The sequence below is a fragment of the Strix aluco genome, chromosome 5, assembly GCF_031877795.1.
Source record: "Strix aluco isolate bStrAlu1 chromosome 5, bStrAlu1.hap1, whole genome shotgun sequence".
NCBI classification, from domain to species: domain Eukaryota; kingdom Metazoa; phylum Chordata; class Aves; order Strigiformes; family Strigidae; genus Strix; species Strix aluco.
Genome location: NC_133935.1, coordinates 47913652 through 47930679, shown reverse-complemented (window position 1 = coordinate 47930679; position 17028 = coordinate 47913652). Strand labels below are relative to the sequence as shown.

The following is a 17028-nucleotide window of genomic DNA, read 5'->3' as shown; positions in this document are numbered from 1 at the left end:
TTCCTGGCTCAGATACATGCACAAACACTGCAAGTGCAAACACTTCTTTGAAAGACAATTTGTGCATACTACCTAGCTACCAACACTTCCAAATGTGGATTAATGTGCAGGGAGGCTTCCTGGGTGTCTGCGCACCTGCAGGGAGGGTGTATGTGAGAACATGCTTGCAGCAGTCCTCGAGAGACTACCCTCAGCACAGCTGGGTATCCACCTCAACACAGTAACCAAACCCACTTGCCCTCTACTGCTGCCAAGAGCCTCATGTACTAACAAAGTGGGAAAAAATCCTTAAAAATAAACAAGTAAAATATTTCCTGGAGTTCTAACAGAAACTGAGGGAAGAAGGGTTTTGGTTTTGGGTTGGGGATTTTTCTGTGTGTGAAGAGGGAGTGTCAGTATACACAAAATTCAACATACTTCTAAGAAGACCTAAGTCACAAATCTGGGCATGACAGAATAGCCACAGTCCGCCAGACATACCAAACGTCTTTTACCTTGGCTTAAACACCTCCAGCTCACTTGAATTTTATCCTCTGTCATGTCTGATTTGGACCACAGAGTACCTGTGAAAAATAGAAAAAACAGAAGCCATAATCTTCCCTGCTGTAACAAAACCAAATACGTATACTGATGGTAGCCTTTATGCATAGTAAAAGCAAAGTAGAATACCTTAAAAACACACACAGTCATTACTTGCACCACTTCCATAAATCAAATGTAGAATAGTCTAAATGCCCCTGTTGAAATAGTAATGGTGAAAATAAAGTTTTAACAGGGAAACAAATGGGTGGAAATGAACCAGTTTTAAAGAATTTGAAACGGGAGTGAAAAGAGATTACTCTTTTACATGATAATATTGGATAACTGTGGAAAAGAACTTTTTCCTAATTATAGGCATAAGCTTTTTTTCTATATTCTTTTTACTAATAAATTTCCCATTCAGTTTTCCCTGAGCAACATGTATATATAGGATGAGACTGTTGGGTGGTGGGGGTTGGTGTTTGGTTCCTTGGGTTTTTTTCCTCCAATTTCTGCAAATTGCCTGGGCTTGGTTTTGATTAGTTATATTATACTATAAATCAGTCCAGATGTTTCAGTTATTCTGTAATTTGTTGAGTTTTGGCTCAAGTCTTTTTAAGGCTTTTTTCCCCCCATGTAGTGATTGATTTCAAAGTTAGTTCCAATATTTTTTTTAACCATTTCCCTCAGTTATAAGATATAACAGTCTAAGCATCAGAGGCAATAGTGCTTAATTAAAAGCATAGAATGGAAAGCTGATTACAGTCCATTGTGATTATTACCAGAAAATACAGGATCTTCTCTGAAAATGTTTAGTAGATTAAAATAAATAAATATATGTTTAGTAGATTATTTTAAATGGTTTAAATATTTGTCAGAATTTAAACATGATGAATATGAAGTCTGTGATGTAAATCCAATATTCTCTATGAGCAGATGGTCAATATCGTTACTATAAAACACTCAGCAGAAGTCTACACTTCAGGCAGGAAATCTTCAGACAATGCAAGGAATTTGCAAACATAGGATATGGAGTTAATACATCTTCCCTTTTCCTCTCCTCTTTCTTCCTCAGTTAGAAATCAAAATCTGACAGATGAGAGATGATAAGTGAGTTTCCACATTTCTGTTCTTCTGTGAGTGTGGATAAAAACAAGTTATTTTAAATTGAGCATGAAGGTAGACAATGAAAGATCTTTTTCTTTTAATGTTACTTTGATGTTAATCTTTTCTTTTCTTGTGTATTACAGGGATCTGTCTTATAACCTGCTGAAAGATTTACCCTGTTTTACCACATGTAAAAAACTCCAAAAAATGTAAGCATCAAACTACCCTAAAAAAGCATAAAAATAAGCACCTATATACGAATGTGTTTGAACATCATTAACTTGGTTATTGCTGGCTGATTTGACGTATCCCAAATACATACCCTTACAGTATATTGAAGTAGATCATAAACACAGTCTAAAACACCCCAAGTCCTCCAAGTGTCTTTGAAACTGAGGAGATTCTTATTGCTATTTCAGTGACTTGCATCACAATGAAATTGGTGAAATCAAAGCAGACACGTTTCAGCAGCTGGCTGCTCTTCGGTCTCTGTGAGTACAGCCCTAACAACCATTCACCAGGGTTCTTAAAAACATGGGGTATATACTGTCAGCTCACTATATACCCCAAAACATCCTTGTTTCTGCTTTTCCTCACTTTGATCTTTCACCCATTAGGTCATAACTGTGAAAGGAGAACAAACATTGTGATGTTTAGCATTTGCAGCAATGAATCCAAAGGTGTAAACTTATAGCTGTAAAAGCTGTTACTTCTAAATGTTTCTGATGGAGGTGGAGAGAGATACTGAGCCAGAGATGGTATCTGTTGGCGGGTTCACATAATAATCAGCTCTAGGTAGCATGAAATCTTCTAATAGAGAACAGCGTCTTAAGAAATAGAGTCCAGTCACGTGTGGGTTTCTAGTTTTCACACAGATGCATGTGCTAGCAGAGTAATTTTGTCAAGAAATTACTCACGGTTGTAAGTTTTTGCAGGATCAAACCCATACATTTTTTTAAGAGTTGCTTTCAGTCTTTTTGATTTTTCAAGGGCAGTGAGGATTGAGGTTAGGAAGTTAAGTCTATTGACAATGGATTTGCTGTTCTTAGTCACATCATGAGGACCACTTAGAAGTAGTCCATATACCCCACCCTTCTTTCTGCTGCCTTAGGAAGCTGTGAAGCAGATGGAAAGTAAGTGCCTTAGACTGTAGAAGGCATTAAGACGTTTGAAGAAAGTTGTCAGTTTAATAACTAACACCATTAACTGACTAACAATTCAAAAATGGGAAAAAGATTTTGCACTGTGAGATATGCAGAAGTTTATTGAAAATATTTGCATGTGATTAATACCTTTTTTATATTTAAGCATCCTAATCAAGTGTATGAAAACTTCCATGGTCACTCAGTGGGTATGTAATTTTCCACTCACTTTTCTTGTAGGGATTTAGCTTGGAACAAAATTAAAGTTATTCACCCCAATGCCTTCTCCTCTTTACCATCTCTGATCAAACTGTAAGTATTTGTATATCTTTTACATTCAAATTTTCACAGTTTTCTTGCAAGAGTGTACAAAAAATGTAATAACTTGGTGCCCCAGCAGAAATTGAGGCTTTCTCTAGTCTAATCTTCTGGTCTGTTGAATCCATATCTAAATGATTGCTTTCTTGTACTTCACTAGTTCCCATAGGTATTACGGCAAAGGTGCGTATAACGCTGTGTAATGAGAGTGATTTGGGGTCCATGAATAATACCAGTGCATCTGCCTTTCTTCATTCAATTTGTTAGCAGTTTAGTCTCTTGTAGCAGAGGGGAATATTTACTGTTAGCTGTGTTTCAGGACGAAGGAATTGGATTAAAAAATTTGCAGTAATGTATGCATAATTATGCAGTATGCATCTTTATTTCATCATTCCTCATTTGATGGAATAGTTTTTCTTCTTTAGTAAGGTCAGCCAGAGTAGTTAGTGATCACAATATCAGCACCCAATTTTGCAGGTCTTGTTCACAAGCACTTCGCAGTCCTTAATTGTAATGCCTCTTTAAGGTGAATCCCTGAAGTATTGGGTGTATGGGGAAGACGTGAAAAAAAATTCCTCTGGAGTAATCTTGCTGCGTGGTTGTCACAAAGATACACTGATGGGCATTTGCTCACAGATAATCCAGTAGTTGGTGGGATGCCTACATTTGCAAAGGTGTATTCGTTTCTGTTGATGTCCAAAGCCTCCCCTCTGAATGGTGCAGTGAAAAATGTCCATAAAGACAATATTGTCTATGACATCCCTTTTAAGGCCCTCCTCAGAAGTTTCCTACTTTATGAGATGAGCAATAAATTGTAGCTTTGGTAAATAGCATAGAACAGTCAGAGGGGGTTAAAGAAAAAAGCCCTTTAACACACAGAGAGTAAAACAGTGTACCAGTGTTTCCTGAAATGGTAGTCTCTAAGCCTGGTCTGACTGAAGTGAGCATTCATTAGGACCAGAATTTCATCTTTGGTATTTAACTATGTTGTGAGCAAGAAGACACACACTAAACCAGATAGGTAGAAGACCAGTCTATCAACATACCTTATTTTATGTCTAGCTCTTTGATTTCAGTAGATAGTCCAAGAGATGGGAACTTTGCTGTTCAGCCTTGGGCATAAAAGTATTTCAGCAGCATCAGACTCCCCTTTGTGCTCCTTGGCTGTTGACCATTTTAAGTATTGCAGTGTAGAAAGTTGTGAAGAGGACTGAAAAGCCTCATAGAATAAGTGGAAGAGAGAGGGAGAAGTAGAGAACAGAATACCTCTGGACTTCCCCCTCTTTGATTATTTTACCATATCTTCTTGATCACTGTCACTTTTTTGTTCACCTGATTTACTTTCCCCAGATTCTGTATCTGTGTTCATCTGCGCTGTCTTCCTTCAGCTCCTCAGACAAACCTCAGTTTAGAACTGTCACTTTCATCTGCTCCAGCCCAGACCCATCCTACCCTGAAACACACGTCTTCCCCATACACCTGACCTGATGCCTGTGGAGCTTTCAGGGTAGCATGCCCTCTAGCATCCCACTGAATCTTTTAAGCTGTGGGAAGCTGTTCTGGTACTGGCTCCCTTTAATTCAAACAATCTAATGAACAGATTGTAAATTAATTTGCTAGTCTCAAAACTGGCACTATGAATGTTTGGAGTCAAAATTTGTCAACAGAGACTTAGCTAACTGCTAGATACTACTGTTAGCTTTCTGCTAGACACATAGGTGCATACTCCTGAGTGGTGCTGCAGCCTTGCTCGACTGACTGTGGCTCTGTTTATTGCAGTCATTTTTGATCGAGTTAAAAAAGTCTAACCTGTTCTTCCAACATGTCACTTCTAGTGCTGAAGAAAAAAACTGAAAACCCATAAGCTGATTTTTATTTGCTGTTATGCAGGGATGTGTCATCCAACCTTTTGTCCTCTTTTCCTGTGACGGGGCTACATGGTTTAACTCATTTAAAATTAACAGGAAATCATGCCCTACAAAGCTTGATATCATCTGAAAATTTTCCAGAACTCAAGTGAGTATATCATTAAAACTAATAAGCCACATTTGTGTTCATGTGCAACGGAAGGTGTGTATGTGTGTAGCGCATGTTACTTCATCTTGTCAGTCTTTGATCTATGCTATTAAAACTAAAGCAAATATGATAAAAATGATAGACTTCTTTTATTATGCTCGGTTTTAACTGGAGAAACTATGAAGGGTTTTGAAATATTAACTGCAGTACTTGCTTAATACAAGCCACATCTGCTTCCTGGTGATATGTTTCAAAAGCTGTTAAAACAATATTGCTAGGAGCTTAGTGATACGTCCTTCTTCTACTGGACTGTGCTTACAGAATTTCCATTATATTTAACAAGAACACAACAAATATCAAGGGAAGAATATACTCCTGAAGTTCCAAAATATTTGACCTCTTTTGTTTGAACATGTTTTTTCTGTAATCTTTTGATTAAGATTCAGATAATACTTTGCCATTATTATTAAAACATTTTGATGCTAGTAATTTTCTGCTGGGTGCTCTGTGATACAGGAAGGAAATGTTCCCTAGAGATCATTTGCAGCTCTGCCAGTCACTGGATGACCATAGAGAAATCTCAGTAAATCAAGTTTTGCCTCTGACTTCAGGGTATTAGTGTCCCCTAACTCTCTCTCGATTTTTATAGTTTAATTAGAGGATGTCAAGTGCAACATATATTTTTCCCATGTTTTACTGTAAAAGGTTTGATATTGTAAAATTTTAAACAATTAAACTGTGTGCACATAGTTACAGAATCACAGAATGGTTGAGGTTGGAAAGGGCCTCTGGAGGTCTTCTCATCCAACCCACCTTGCTCAAGCAGAGTCCCGTGGGGCTGGTTGCCCAGGATCATGTCCAGACAGCTTTTAAATATCTGCAAGGATGTCTTCACTAGATTGGCCTTTTGCAATGGAAAAGTCCCATGAGTTTTAGCAGGCAGACAACTCAAGGAGACGCTACCACTAATGAAGAGGACTGGAGTGTTTGGAGTTAGCAATAAGGGAGTCAGGAGTAGAAGTGCAGAGCGATTAAACCTCCATGTACAGCACTGGAGGGATCCACACTAGAACATTTCTGTGATGGCATGTTAATATAAACTGAGAGAGAGTTGCAAAAAATGGTTCCAAGGTTAGGAAACAATGCCTTAAAAGTCTTGATAAACCCAGTATTTGTAGGTTGTCACAGAGGAGATCAGGCAGTGACTTCATCATAGTGTATGAAGCTACTTTATAACATAAACATTCAAAGTACTAGAGGCCTTGCACCTCTCTTACACTAGAGACCTTGAGATGGGTCTAAGAGGTCAAGAAGCAAGTACCATAAGAAGTCATGAATGGTTGAGGCTGAGCTTCTGCCATAGTTTGTCTTCTCTCACTGACTTTGCCCACATGTTGAGGCAGGTGACAGTTCTAAAATACCTGAAAGTTCTTTAAAAGAATGTAAACACAAGAAAATTAATTACTCCAACCTAGCAAATATATAGTGATGTATATACCATGGCTTAGAAGCATAAAAGGTGCTGCAGTAGTCCTAGAATAATGCACTATTCAACTGAATTATGTACAACTGAGATTTTTTAATTCTTTTATCAAAATTACACTTTATGTGATTTTTCCACCCGTAAAATTATGTACATTGCTCAGATGCAACTACAGTGTATTTAGTCTGGGTAAGTAGTTAACAAGAATGTGTAAGGCAGTAGCTTGTCTTAAAAAAAGGTGTAAAAAGTATGATTAATTCATGTAGAGTTGATTAACATCTGTAAGAACAAATTGTATCCAGTCAGGAGAGAATGGGGTAAAATCCTGACCTGGAGTCTGCAGGACTTTTACCATAAATCGAAATGAGGCCAGGACTTCACAGTGGATCACTGCACAGATAATGCATGAAGCACCAAACTTGAACAGAGATCTAAAACAAAATGAAATTTCACCCTTTGTAATTGTTGGAACGAGACACTGGTTACAACATTAAAGACAAATTCCTGTATAAAAGCTTCCTGCTCATCTAAATGGGTCATTGCTGTTCGATAGACAGACACATCAAAGAACTGAGCATCCTCTGCCCCACCTTCAGCAATGGCAGGAGAATGCTCTACAGAGCTGAGCCCAGCCTGCTATGGCAAGCTTTGAGGAAGTAAAGTCAGGCTGCCAGCCACTCCTTCCTTCTTTATCTGATGCTTTGATTCAGCTCTGTAAAGAACTCAGTGATTTGCTCCATTCATCACAACTGTGCTTTCCCATTCTCCATAAACCCCCACACCTCTGTGAGGTGGAAAAGACCTTATGTTCTCTGCTGCTTAATCTAAAAACAGAAAAAAGAGGCTTTCCTTGCTGCAGGAAAAAAATTATGAAGAATACAGATATCAGTAAGATAAGCAGTATATAAAAATAAATTCAGCCAGTGTTTCTAAAAGTGTTTAATTCGACAGAGTCCAGATCTAACCACCCCCATCAAATAAGCACTAGCCATAAAAGGGACTGCTTCCAGCACTGTATGGCTGACAAGTTCCTTCCTTTTTTTCTTTTTTCTTTTTTTTGTTAAATGTGCCTTTTCGAGAAAGAAATTCCTCTGTCACTGAGAAGAGCTGATACCGATCTCTCTGCATTGCAAAGTATGTTTTGTCCTCTGTGTTCTGCTTCCAGTCATTCTGTGCAATTATACTTTGCACACAGGTTCAGAAGCATTCAGCAGTTTTAAGGCCTATATGTATATCCTAGTAACTCAAGGGAAGAAACAAACAAACCGTTCAGGTTTAAGAAAGGATGCTAGAAAGACCTGCAGAGAGGATAAGAAATGAGAGTCTTGGTCTTTAAAGATAATTTAAAAGCAGTGGGATTTTTTGACTACTTTATCAAAGTAGGGGACCACTACAATGTGAGAGGTCCACATTTCCAGTGTATGACAGGACAGCAGGCCTGTAGAAGTGCAACGGCGTTTGGAAATCTGTCATTATTAAGCACATAGATCTGTTTGAATAACCAGAGAATACTTTCTGTTAGACCCTTGGGCCTAAAATATCCCCTAGCTGTATCAATGTTTTCTAAAAGGTCTGAAGACATAAGTTGCAGTGATCACTTTGCAGAACAGCCAGTGTTTCTTTTGATAATTTTTGTTGGGTTTTGTGGGGTTTTTTTTCAGAAAAGGGGCATTTCTAGTTGGGGATTGGGATTAGTTTTAGCCCAGGTGACTAGCTATGGGTTAGTCTGGCAATCTATGGGTTTAATAATAGTTTATTTGAGAAGGGCTTCTGTGAAATGCGTTCAAAAATGTTTAATTGAGATAATCTCCTTATTTTAAAAGATGGCATGCACAAAAATGAGTTAGAAATCAAATATTTAAATCTGCTGGCATGAGGTTGCTTGATAGTTAGATCTTGCTTATCTTGAACTTTTATTGAAGTACCTTAAAATTACATTCTGTAGCTTTTTGTATTGGGTACAAGGGTACAGATTTTTGTTGCTAATTCCCAATGGAAATGTAAGTATATAGAATCTAAATGACCTAAAACACACTAATTTAAAAATCACTTTAGAGCTTAGGGTTATGTTTGTTCCCCTTTGTACAAACCTTTTGGCTAGCACACAAGTTTAAGTCCTGTTGGCACTGGGCCTAATTCAGACTGATTTATTTGCACATTTCCCAGAGGGTTAGAGGTTGCTTGGAACTCTCATTGTGTTAATTTACATGATTAACGTGTTAGAAGTAATCTGATAGGAGAATCTAGTTCTATTTTATTCTTTTTAAGTTAAGTCGGAATAACTTCTCATCACCTCTTACCTTTGAATTTTTTGGTTTATTGGACTTTTGGAATTAAGATGAGTTGTTAGGTTTTTCTATGTACTATTGACAAACTGTGCAAATTAAATATCTCTACTTCCAAAGCATAAAATGTATCTAAAGAGTAGAAGTAGTAGTCTATAGAACTTGAATATATGTAGTTCTTCCATGCTACCCTAGAATTTGCACATCCCCAAAGGAATTAAGTTCAAAACATACCAGAATTGAGCAATTTTCTGACAAAAGAAACCCTCAAAATCATTGAAACTCTGACCTATACTCATGTGTTAGGAATACCAATGGAATGAACATCCAGGGTCCTGCATTGACCGTGCTCATTTCGAAGACAATTAATAACGTAAAATCTTTTCCTCAGTGACATCTGTTTTCACACATAGTGCCTTTCTGATTCATTCACCTTTTGGTTTAGAACACTGCTTTCTTGATCTGTGCACAAAAGACATGCACAAAAGACAATCTTTTTGCCATCTTACTGTGAAAAGAGTTGAACGAAGTTTGAATTCCAAAAGATCTCATTCTCCCAGAACTGGAGAAATTCCATTTGGGAAGTGATGGTTTGGTTTTGCCTGTTAGGCAGGTAGATGCAGTTGTGATCTTTGGATCTGCTTTTTTAAAACAAACCATTAAGAAAGTAACATGGGGAAACTGTTGAGTTACACTGTAAAATCATTCAAAATCATAAAACACAAATACAGCTCTAAGAGTAACATTCGCCCAACAGCAAGGCATGTATCACCCACTTTCATATCTCCCATGAAAATGCGTAAGAAACTTCATTGTGGCTTTACTAAAATTAGCCTAGAAATCATCTGTATTTCTGACGTGGAATTTTATTTGTGAGTCCTCATTTTGTATTATCATGACTGATTTTTACCCATAGATATTTTTACTTCCAGTCATGATTCAGTCTGCTCCTAACAGTAGAGGAGCAGCACAATCCAGTAACTCTGGTGCTAAACTAGTATCATGGCATGCTTCTTTATTCTTCTACAGGGTCATGGAGATGCCTTATGCTTATCAGTGCTGTGCCTTTGGAGCTTGTGAGAGCCACTACAAAATCGCCAGCCAATGGAACAAGGATGAGAATAGCAGCATTGATGATTTTCACAGGAAGGATGCTGGGTTGTTACAAATTCAAGGTAGTCGTCATCTTTGGCTTTTAAATCTACCTGAAGGCTGTGAGCAGCCTGTGATGTTAAACAAATCCAGAACTCTTTTACAGTCACAGAGGCAGCCTCTCTCTTGCCTGGTAATATGTTACTCAAGCATTCCTATGCTTAGCAAACTAATTTTTTCAGGTCTGCCTTTCAAAAATCTCACTCGCTCATCTTTCCATCCAAACAATAACTATAATAATGTGGGAAGTGAAATCTTCCCTTTATGTGAGAGACAGGGAAGTGATGCTGGTATGTAACCCCATAGAAGTGCAGGCCAGCAAAGATCTAGTTTCTTGCCAGCCTTGGAAGTAGCAACGCATCCTTGGCTCTCCTGCTATCCACATGCCTCAGGATGAGTCACAGAGTTTATGTGGCTACTTTGGCAGAGCTGCCAATATTTTTCCTCAGCACTTCCTGGGTACCAGAGAGTGCATCTGCTCTCCAGGGCAGAAGACTACTGTATTTTTCTTCCCCTTCAGCGCAAGGTTGATTACTTGACCTGTTACCTGTTACGTAGGTGCACCCATACATGTTATACCATCCTGCAGCTTTCTGTGCTATCTCTGCTCCAGCAAACCAGTAAGTCTCAGAGTTCAGGGTCAGCCTCAGCAAGAATAGAGCCAGGAATACATGGTAGAGCAATGACATAAGAAACACAGAAAAACTTCGGTTAATTCTTAGTAGCCTGGCACAACAGCAGAATTCATATTTTAAACTCCTTTCTAAGCAGTTGTCACACTGCAAATTAGGTAATAGGGAATGTACCTGATTATTTTCAGAGAAGTGATGGTGCCAATTTATTAAATAATCCTGAGTACAGTAATTCAAAACCAGCTAGGCATACGTCTGCTTCTGCTCACATTTTGGCAGGCAAACAGACAAGACCAGGCCTTAAATACCACAGGCATTTTTGCAATTTGTACTGAAAGAAGTTTTCCTGAAAATTGCAGTATCAAGTCTCGGTATTTTCTCCCCCACAGATGAGCGTGACTTTGAAGATTTTTTTCTTGACTTTGAAGAAGATTTGAAAGCTCATCATTCAGTGCAATGCTCACCTTCTCCAGGTATAAAACTGCCAGACAGATAGGAGTCCAAGCACAGCATTACCAGATATTCTAGATGCAGAATAAACTCTGAATCTGATAATAGGATAGTAACATGATGTTTTGCAATAATTTGATGAGATTAATACAATTACATTGCACGGTAATATAAAATTTTGCATTGAGGTCCAGAAAACTAATCAGCTACTAAATTAATCTATGAGTGTAACGAAAGTTTTACCCAGTCCTCGAGCAGATCCTCACTCTGGGCCCCTTTTCTCAGGAATTGGTCCCCTTATCAAGGAAATGAGAAAGCAAAGACTCTGTGTTCTACCAAGACGTAGATGATAAAGGAGAGCAGAATCTTTGTTTGCTCAGTCTTTTGCAGAGCTAAAATAATTCTTTTGAACTTCACTGAGTTATTCTGCACTTGAGTTTCTTGAACAAAACACAGCTTAGTTTAATGTCGAGGAAATACCAAACACCGTACTATAAAATACCAAATACCACTGTACTGATGTACACAGTCCATCGCAAAGGACCCCCAGCACTGTCATTTTCTTTATAGAATAGTGCATCCCTGGCTTTGCAGTGTAGCAGAAAGGAAAAATAAATACAGTGATTGAATTGCAAAGCTACAGGCCACCAATTCCACTGAAAGTTTCCTTTAAGGCAAGGAAAGAAGCATGTCTTTGGAAGGTTGCTTGTAGCTTTAAAGTTATGTCAAGAGAAATAGGAAAGACACGAAGCCAAAGAATTTAGAACCATTTGACCATCACATATTCTCCTGTGGCCTAAATATAACTACTGAGTTCATGAAAACATTTCTGTCTTCAAAGTAAGTTATCACTAGACCCAAGAGAAAATTTAGCTTCCATGCTGATCTTCAAATGGTATCTTAGCAAAACTTGCAAACTGACACAATAGATGCTTATGCCTACTTGATGGCAACAGCTGTAGCCATATGGAGTGCATCTCAGCTGCAGGGTTTGTGTCTTCATGGAGAAGCACAGACCACTGTTGAAGGACTTGCTTACTTGCTTTAAGAGAGCATAGCTGGATCGTACAAGATAAATAATGTTTCTCAGACTGCAGAGCATTCAGCTTCAACCGCACAGCATACGCACCTCAGTTCTATGAGAATACAGAGAAGGCTTCAATCATCGCCACAGGTCATCCAAAAAGGCAGCACTTTCAGATGCAAAGACAGCCTCAGTTTTCTTGGACTGTGTAATGACATGTTATAAGTAGCCAAAGTGCATCTATCTGTATCCATTACGTCACACTTCACCAGGACTCATTAGCAACCTGTCCTAGTTTAGCGAGAGGTATCTTTTTTGGCTTTATTCACACACTGACAAATGTCACAGCATTTCTTGAAACTGCAGACTGGATATTCACATTACACTTGTACTGCTAGGCTCAAAAAGAAACCCATAGACTATTCAGGTTGAAGGACAAAGACTCATGTGCACCACCAGTAATGCAACATGCATTTAGCAGCATGTTATCAAGGTCTCAGATTACTCCAAAGGAAGAGCAAATTTCCAGCTCCCTTTTTGGACTGAACTTCACTGCTTGGCTGTGCAGAGAACCTGCAAGAAGCATGAAATGTAATGTCTTAGAAAGCATAAAATTATTTTTTAGTTTACATGAGTTTCTTGTGCCCTTTTTATTTTGTCATTTCAGGTCCCTTCAAACCATGTGACCATCTGTTTGGTAGCTGGCTGATCAGAATTGGAGTGTGGACCATAGTGGGTTTAACCTTTATTTGCAATGCACTGGTGTCTGCTACAGTTTTCAGATCTCTGTTGTATATGTCCTCCATAAAACTTTTGATTGGTTTAATAGCTATTGTAAATGCCTTGATGGGTCTGGCCAGTGGAGTACTGGCTAGCGTGGACGCATCAACTTTTGGTAGCTTTGCTCAGTATGGAGCACAGTGGGAAAGTGGAATTGGTTGCCAAATAACTGGCCTTCTCTCAATTTTTGCTTCAGAGGCTTCCATTTTTCTCCTTACCCTAGCTGCACTTGAACGTGCATTCTCTGTAAAGCACACTACAAAGTTTGAAACAAAGTCCTCCATTGCTAGTGTAAAAATTGCCATTTTCTTTTGCTTTATGTTGGCAGTAATCATTGCAGTGATACCACTCCTCACTGGTAGTGAGTATGGAGTTTCTCCACTTTGTTTACCACTACCATTTGGAGAACCCACTGCTATGGGCTACATGGTAGCACTGGTGTTGCTGAACTCCCTTTGTTTCCTGGTAATGACTATTGCTTATACAAAGCTCTACTGTAGTTTAGAAAAGGGAGAACTTGACAACATTTGGGATTGCTCTATGGTCAAACATATAGCCTTGCTACTTTTTACTAATTGCATTCTTTATTGCCCTGTGGCTTTCTTATCTTTTTCCTCCTTACTAAATCTCACTTTTATCAGCCCAGAAGTGATTAAGTCAATACTGCTAGTAATTGTCCCACTGCCTGCATGTCTAAACCCACTCCTTTATATACTTTTCAATCCACACTTTAAGGAGGACTTGGGAAGTCTGCGGAAGCAAACTTTGTTATGGAAGAGATCAAAACATGCTAGTCTGCTCTCTGTGAATTCAGAAGACATAGAAAAACAATCTTGTGACTCAACACAAGCATTGGTAACCTTCACAAGTGCCAGCATATCATATGATATGCCTACCAGCAATTCACTAATGCCATCGTCATATCAAGTGACAGAAAGCTGCAATCTTTCATCAGTTGCATTTGTTCCATGTCGCTAGTTTCAGTGGCAGTACAGAAAGTATCTATGTTTACAAAATTTTAATCTCGAAAGTAAGTATGGATGTGTGCATACAAGCTAAAGAGTGCCTCTGAATTATTGTTACACACATCAGAAAACAGGCAATGACAAAACTTGCGGCAGGCTGAAAATCTAATACTTGAGCCTTCTCAGCCTGCTTCCAAAATGCTGGGATGAAGAGAGAAACTGAAAGCTGCTGCAGTTTGTGCAGTTTGTATCAGCTGTGCTCTTTTAAAGCAGCACTACTCAGAAAGGGCATCAGTTGGTCAAGAGCAAAAATAGCATGTTAAATTGGTAAGCTTTTTTTTCAAAGCATCACCTGATACAGTTTTTTTTCAGGGTTTGGGGTTTTTTTTCCTGTTTATTGTAATCTGGTTTTAATAATACTTTTTCAGTGCCGTGATTGTTTTTATAAGCATCTGTGTATAGCCCTCATTCAGCAAGGTATCTAAATGGAAGAGTAGTCCTGTTCAAGTCCTAAAGGTTTCTGCAGAATAGATTTTGATGAAGTTCAGTGTTTGATAAAGCTGATTTAATAGTTTAATCAGCATCAAGTTTGGTTTTTAGAAGTCATCTGACTTGACAAAGCGGTTTTAATTGTCAGCTAAACCTACAAAACCAACATGGTGTGAAAGAAGTTAATAAAGACCCTGTTAAGCACTTAAAATGTGATTGCAAGCCATTGTCACATGGATATTTTTCTAGTGAGATTCTGCACAGTTTGGTCCTGCCAGTAGAACTAATCCCAGAATTACTGCTGATAAAATTGGCAGATAGAGGGTGGAAAATACTACATAGAAAGTCATCAATACAGAAAGACTGACATGCTGAGAGCAATTAAAGGACACCAAAGGCACTCACATAGAAACATTCATTTAAGGTAATTTGTCTAGGAACAAAAACTGTAGTCCTGCTCATGTCATGATCTCTGACCTGTGAAACAGTTATTCTAGAAAGCTTCTAGTTCATGGTCACGAGTCAGTTGAAGATTTAGAAGCCACTGTGTCCTTTTGGCTAAGGATGACAAATATCCTTAGCCAAGGCAGTATCAAGTAGGAGTGAAGAGGTTGTATGATCTGTGATCTTAGCGCTGATGCAAGCACTACTGGGGTATTTCAAACAGTTCTTGCATTCACATTCTGTAAAGAACATTGTGAAATTGAAAAGAATATGAATATCATAAATTTAAAGCAGCTTAAGAAAGAAGTGATTTGATCACAGTTTATAAGTAGCTGCTTCTGCCAAACAAAAGTTTGAGAGCAGAGGGACTACTCATTCAAGAGGAGAAGAATCAGGTAAGATAGACTGAAGTTGACATTAGGGATACACAACATAGAAATAAATGTGTACGTTGTTGACAGTGATGGTCATTAGCTAGTGGAACTATCTGTCACCAAAAATCTCTAAATTCAAATTGGATATATTGCCAAAAAAGGTATCGGAGCAGCTATTGGAATTCAGAGATTTCTGATGACTTTAGTTTAGGAAAAGGTTAGATTTGATTAACACAGAGTTCCTCTCTGGCTTTAAATCTGTTAATACTTTGCTGAAGCATGTATGTTTACACATCAGAAGCATCCCAGTTAGACAAAAGAGACTTCAGATCTTTGCCAAGTCTACTATCAAAATATCTCAGACAACTGAGCCACCTTCACTTCCCTAGAATATCAGTCTTTGACCTTGGCCAAGCCATCAAGCAATACTCCAATGTTTTTTTTCTGAGTTGGCACCTTTTGCTTGAGTGAACCGATGATTTAAGACACAAAAGTGCACAAATTTACTTTGTTTTGTTTTTAAAAGTAGCTCCCTGAAGAGTAACATTTAACAGCCCAGTACTCACTGCTCAGTTAGTGGCCACTCAAGCTGCAGGTGAATGAGGCTAATTTAACATTACCAAGGTTAGGCTAGCCCAGTAATTGAGGTAATCAGTTACAGATGATCTCTGCTGTGCATCTGTTACTGTATATAAAACTTCCTGGGACTCAAAGGACGAATTTTCACAATGAAGAATGTGTTGCCAACGATGGATATGCCTTGATTTTCTTGTCTATTCACACTGGCATATTTTTAGTTTTACAGTTACAGATGGCATCAGTTGACTTTGGCTGACATGTTCATCCTTCAGGAAAAAAAAATGAACCAATGCTTAAATTATGTATGATAAAGTCAGCTGAGTACTTATCTTAATCCTTTATCTCTTGTGGCTTTTGAAGCAGTGCAGCATACAGCTGGAGAATGATGCCTGAAACCACTTTGGATTAAACAGAGGATCAGTCAACCATTGCACAATACTTATTACCATGTTTACTTAGCTTTAATTTAACTGGGGTCCATCTGTGCTGCACTGCTTAATGTCAGTGAAATTCCTTTCAGCTCGCTATATTTAAGAAGTTTGTAAAGTGATTTGAGAAGCAAAATAATGTTATAAATCTAAAGACTAGTTAAAGAAAGCTTCTTTTATCAGAACTTTTTTAGCTTGCAGAAAGTCCTAAAGGCTTTATGTCTTATTTTTATAAGCATGTTTGAAATATTTTGATCAGATATTTTAAACTTGAAATTGTTAAAATTCATTTAATAGATTTTTAAAGTAAAATGTGTAAATATAGAACTGTATTTATTGTTACAGTGAAATGCAACCACAGTAAAGGACGTGAGATTAAGCCCTGTACAGTTTCATATTGATATTTTCTATATTTTCTGCTCATATATATTACTAAATTCATTATCTGTAAATAATATAATGTAAATGTGTAGTGATTGTAAATAGGTGACATGCTTTCTTTTCTATCAGTGTTCCAGACATATGTAAGTTGTAATAAAATGTGACTACCCAGTAAAGACCATTTAATCGGGACCTAACACCTCTTAAAGTGGTGTGCATCCTTAATTAATTCTTTCCAAGTCATTGTAATACTTACACTAACCTCCCTAGATGTCCAGAATTCTTGGTGAAGTATAAGTTACAGGTTGCATGCTCTCAAGGAGCAAAAAAATAAAAAAGAGTAATGTTTCATTTCAACACAGACTAAGTTTTTTACCAAAACTTCACTCACAGACCCTTATGAACAGATCCTGCTCCCTGTGCGTGCTGTCCATGTCTCAGTGATGACCTCTCACAATTG

General features: G+C 38.0%; 1 protein-coding gene across 1 annotated transcript in view; it reads left to right on the top strand.

Annotated features, from left to right (window-relative positions):
* The window catches only part of LGR5 (leucine rich repeat containing G protein-coupled receptor 5), a 92662-nt gene extending 75895 nt beyond the window's left edge, over positions 1–16767 (top strand). Inside the window, exons 12-18 of the mRNA XM_074827240.1 lie at positions 1770–1835; positions 2046–2117; positions 3009–3080; positions 4977–5102; positions 9900–10045; positions 11044–11127; positions 12796–16767. Coding sequence (XP_074683341.1) covers positions 1770–1835; positions 2046–2117; positions 3009–3080; positions 4977–5102; positions 9900–10045; positions 11044–11127; positions 12796–13886 — 1657 coding nt within the window. The 3' untranslated portion in view covers positions 13887–16767. The remainder of the gene's footprint in view (positions 1–1769; positions 1836–2045; positions 2118–3008; positions 3081–4976; positions 5103–9899; positions 10046–11043; positions 11128–12795) is intronic.
* The last annotated feature ends 261 nt before the right edge of the window (positions 16768–17028 follow it).